This window comes from Engraulis encrasicolus, chromosome 4 (assembly GCF_034702125.1).
Source record: "Engraulis encrasicolus isolate BLACKSEA-1 chromosome 4, IST_EnEncr_1.0, whole genome shotgun sequence".
NCBI lineage: Eukaryota > Metazoa > Chordata > Actinopteri > Clupeiformes > Engraulidae > Engraulis > Engraulis encrasicolus.
In genome coordinates, this window is record NC_085860.1 from 41,097,508 (window position 1) to 41,102,507 (window position 5,000).

Consider the following 5,000-nt stretch of genomic DNA (forward strand, 5'->3'; position numbering starts at 1 on the left):
CACACACACACACACACACACACACACACACACACACACACACACACACACACACACACACACACACACACACACACACACACACACACACACACACACACACACACACACACACACACACACACACACACACACACACACACACACACACACACTTTTGGCACAGCACAGACCCAACTGCAGCACTCCCTTTATGACAACACAGATGCCACATCAAATGTGCATTTCTACACACATACACATTTTGCATAAGACTGGAGCCTGGCAGAAACAGCTCTAATCATGCCTTTCGCTTCAGTAAACAACATTTACTGCTTTATTCCATAGATACAAAGAAGAGGCACCCATCTCAAGAAAAAAAAAGAAAAACACCCAACAAATGCATGCATCTATGTACAGTACGAGAGGCGTTGGTTGATTTTGGTGCAAGAATATAATGTTGGCCCACTCAGCCTACTGCCAGGGTTGCTAGATGAGGCTGATGCTTTCCAGCCCCCAAAAAATCTCAAAACCCGCCCGAAAGGCAGCACTAAATCCCGCCCAATTCTATTGATTTCTATGGCCAAAAATTTGAGTTTTCTCCAAAATCCATTTTTTCCCGCCCACGGCCATCCTACACAGCCCAATTGGGCGGGACACCGCCCAATCTGGCAACACTGCCTACTGCCACAGACATACCCAGTCCAACACCCTACAGTACCTTACCTAAGCTGCTTCTCTTACTGTAAGGACAGACAGCAGGTACAATAGGAAAAGTTTGGAGGGCTACGGCGTTTTTGGTTGGTAGTCCGAAGGTGCTCTTTGGTAAAAAATAGGATGCAAAAGAAACGAAGTATCCAAGGCACTCTTCCCAAAAAAGTTAAATAGCTTTATTAAATGGCTAAATCATTGTAGAAAAGTTAAAAACGGCAACATGTTTCGGCCAAGGAGTGGCCTTCATCAAATTGGTCATGACGCACCGCCTCCTCGTCGTCCAAAAAACACACACAACTAGGAGAAAAGAAATGAAAGAATGAAAATGAAACAAAATAATCCATACAGTATTCATGAAACATTATAAAAAGGGGGTTCCTCTATACTAAGTCCAAATTACAACGCAGTGTGCTATACTGTAGAAAAGGCATCATCTCAAATGAATCATTCAGACCAGGAGTTGACGTCGCATTTAATTTATATATCCACCTATTCTCTTTCTGATTCAATATTTTTTGTCGCTTCCAGGACCGCCTTTCTGAACATAAATATGCGGCACGGGTTGGTAACTGCGAATATGCTATGACAAGGCACTTTGTGGAGACCCACAATAACAAAACGGTTAAGTTCAGTGCTATGGGCATTGACTGTGTCCCTTCTACCCCTAGGAGAGGGGACAGACAAAAAATATTGAATCAGAAAGAGAATAGGTGGATATATAAATTAAATGCGACGTCAACTCTTGGTCCAGTGTTTCATGAATACTGTATGGATTATTTTGTTTCATTTTCATTCTTTCATTTCTTTTCTCCTAGTTGTGTGTGTTTTTAGGACGACGAGGAGGCGGTGCGTCATGACCAATTTCCGCCTACCTGTCAATCACCCGTCAAACCCCTGTCAAACTTTTCTTTTGTTACCTGCGCCAGTGACGCTTCAGTATTGACTCTGCCCTGATGAAGGCCACTCCTTGGCCGAAACATGTTGGCGTTTTTAACTTTTCTACAATGATTTAGCCATTTAATAAAGCTATTTTAACTCTTTTGGGAAGAGTGCCTTGGATACTTTGTTTCTTTTGACAGACAGCAGGTGTTGAAAGAACTAAAATGCTGTAGAGTCCCCCCTGGAAAGCACAGATCAGCTCATGTTTAGATTAATGTAAATATGACATTGGCTGCCACCTGCTGCCGCCGAACACATTACATATTTTCTCTGAAGTTCAACTTCTCTTTTAACGCTTTTGATTCCCTCAGCGCCAGAAATGCTTTCGGTAACTTTTGACGCGTCTGCTGCTTGCTCTTCCATACAAAGTCAATTACTTCCACCACTTTCCAGGCCTTCAACGCCTGCTGTCTGTCCCTACAGTTGTGGCACAATTCACATGGTGATGCAATGGGACTTGGACTGTAGATCACAGGGGTGCAGGTTCAATCCCCACACTTACCAATCCCCTTCTCCCACCATGACATTTGAGCAAGGCACCTATCCCCACACTGCTGCAGGGACTGTAACCAATACCCTGTCATATCTGTAAGTCGCTTTGGATGAAAGCGCCAGTTAAGTGTAATGTAATGGCATGTAATTTCATGTCCCCACAGCAATTTATTGATGTGCCTTGGCTTGTGTGCTCCCCTCACGCCCCTGTCCTCACAGTCTACTACACTTGTGGCAAGCTCCAACCTATTTCCCACACTATATTGCTGTTTACATGCTACAGCAGGGGTCAGGAACCTTTTTGGTGGAGAGAGCCATAAGCGCCAAATTTTAAAAAAGAAATTTTCATGAGAGCCATACTATTTTAAAAAAACACCCAATAAAGTATGTATTTAAATTAAGCCCAACCATTTTAGAGTGTACTGTCAAGTTATTGCTTTTATTGATAACAGGTAAGTATAGGGTTGTCAACTGTCAATTTCATTATGGCGAGGGTCTGGGAGAATTTTGTGTTTTTTAGAGTTCATTTCCTGCATTTTAACACTTTTCAACCTCCCTTGTCCCGTTTCAACTCAGTATGGAACCTGTACTTTTATTTATAAATACAGGACGATTCCATATTTCAAGGAATGGTTGGCAACCCTAGATAAGTAAGAGCCATATACAGTTCCCAAAAGAGCCACATGTGGCTCTAGAGCCATAGGTTCCTGACCCACAGTATGTACTCCATTTGGATAAGAGCAATTACTCAATGTGTTGAAAGGAAACTATGTTTCTTTTACTTTTACTTTTTTTTAAAGTGTTTTTGGGAGCTTTTTTGGCCTTTATTGTTACAGGACAGTGTGAGAGTAGATAGGAAACGATTGGAGAGATGGGGCAGGGCTGAGAAATGACCCCGGCCGGATTCGAACCCGGGTCCCCGTGGGCAATGTAAGCCCAAACGTGGGGGGCTTAGCGCGCTGCGCCACATCGCCCCCTACTGTTACTTTTGAAATCTGTCTGTCTGTCGCCTACCTTGCCGTGGGTGTCGTCTGGCTCCAGGCCGGTGAGCAGGATGAGCGACTGGCTCTTGCCGTCCCTCAGGGCTCTCCTGCTGGGCTTGGGTCTCCGCTCCCCGTCCGGCGTGCGGCTCTTCTCCAGAGGCCGGATAGACACGCCCAGCGCCCTCTCCTCTGCATTAGGCCCCTCGCCTTCCTGTGCTGGCGGTGATGTAGCGGCAGACACTGTCAAGGTCAAAGTCAAGGTCAAGGTCACGGTCAAAGTCAACACAAACTTTATGAACCGAAATGGAAATGCAAGTGGTGAAATTGCATAAAAAGGTAAAGAAAAGATGAAACTGATGTATAAATGGGAGCGACTGTGGAAGGTCTGTGAGGAAGATTCGAATTAGTTCGGCTGACAATATTTTTTACTAACCCATCAGTGTCTCCCTTTAATCAACAGACATCTCTCACATCAGCACCATCACATGCATATCGTCCAATCACGGCACACCGTTTAGGAATCCCCTCTACGTCACTAACTTATCCCTTATCTCTCAGCCAGTGAATCGTCGTTGTGTCTCTTTAAACATATATCCTGTCTAACTCTGCTCTTTGCTTTCAAGTGTAAGCTGAAGGCCGCCTCCATCTCCGATGGGAGGATATGCGTGCCTTCCACGGACTTTACAGATGGTAGCCTCCGCCAGATATATTCATATGCAACGTTAACTATGTTCATGTACTGTTATTAAAAGTCAATAATCTTCATTTTTGCCTCTCGTGTCTTCATGGTAGAAATGTGTTTACCTGGAGGGGTGGGGCTGGCTGCAGCCTGGGGCGACACTGGGGAGACCACTGGCACCTCATTGGCTGCCGGGGTAGGTGAGAGTGCGGGACTGGGGGTGGATGCAGGGGGGGCGGAGGGGGAGGTGGGGGCGTTGACGGGGCCGGCGTCTGTGAGTGTTGTGGCTGCGTCTGTGCTGTTGCTAGGGCTGATCGTGATGCTGTTGCTAGGGCTAATGGTGGTGGTGGTGGTTGCCGTAGCAACGGCTTTCTCTCCTCCCTCCTCTACATCGTGTGCTTTATCCTTCCTCTCCTTCTCCTTCTCCCTCTCTCGCTCCTTCTCTCTCTCCTTCTCTTTCTCTCGCTCCTTCTCGGCTCGGGCGGCCTCACGGAGCGGACGGATGAGGTCGGCGATGGACGTCTTCTTAGCTTTGCCCTCCGGAGGTGCCTCCCCCTTAGTGCCGCCCCGCGCTGCGCGCACCTTCTTGAACGCGAAGAAGTCTCCGAACTTCTTCTTGATGTTTTTGGAGGCAGGGGCGGGCGTGGGGGCGGGGCCGGGAGCAGCGGTGTTGGGGGAGGAGGTGCTGGTGGTGAGGGCAGGGGTGGGGGCAGAGGTGGGAGGAGCCGACTCAGAGGAAGAGGAAGTGGGGGGACAGGAAGAGGAAGTAGTGGTGGTGGTGTTGGAGGAAGGGGCGGAGTCGGTGGAGGGTTGTGCTTTGAGGAGTGGCTCCTCCCTCTGGTGCTTCCTGCAGGAGCAAAGAATTATGGGAGATTTAGTAAAGGAGCATACAGTATTTGCAGTGTGTGTGCTTGCATGTGTACTTGAGCTTGTCCTTGTTTGCATGCGTGTGTGTACCAGGGCTTGACATTAACTTTTTCGCTTGCCGGCCACTGTGGCTTTCCCGAGTCACTAGCCATCCAGCTATTCTACTAGCCACAAATTTGATTTGTCTTTTTTTATCATGACACTGTACTTCTAACCTCAGAAGATGAGGTGCTTAAAGCAAGAAGATGAGTGCATGTGTTTCTATGTGGAAATAAAACAAACAAATAGAAACTGAGTAACTGAGCTATTTCTTACTTAAATACAAACAATTGATACACAAAGGGCCA

General features: G+C 46.8%; 1 protein-coding gene across 1 annotated transcript in view; it reads right to left on the reverse strand.

The window, feature by feature from the left end:
* Window positions 1-5,000, reverse strand: part of carmil2 (capping protein regulator and myosin 1 linker 2) — a gene marked incomplete at its 3' end in the record, with an annotated part of 93,087 nt that overhangs the window by 17,495 nt on the left and 70,592 nt on the right. The window contains exons 33-34 of the mRNA XM_063197850.1: window positions 3,912-4,633; window positions 3,139-3,347 (exon numbers count right to left, since the gene is read on the reverse strand). Of these exons, the coding sequence (XP_063053920.1) occupies window positions 3,139-3,347; window positions 3,912-4,633 (931 nt within the window). The remainder of the gene's footprint in view (window positions 1-3,138; window positions 3,348-3,911; window positions 4,634-5,000) is intronic.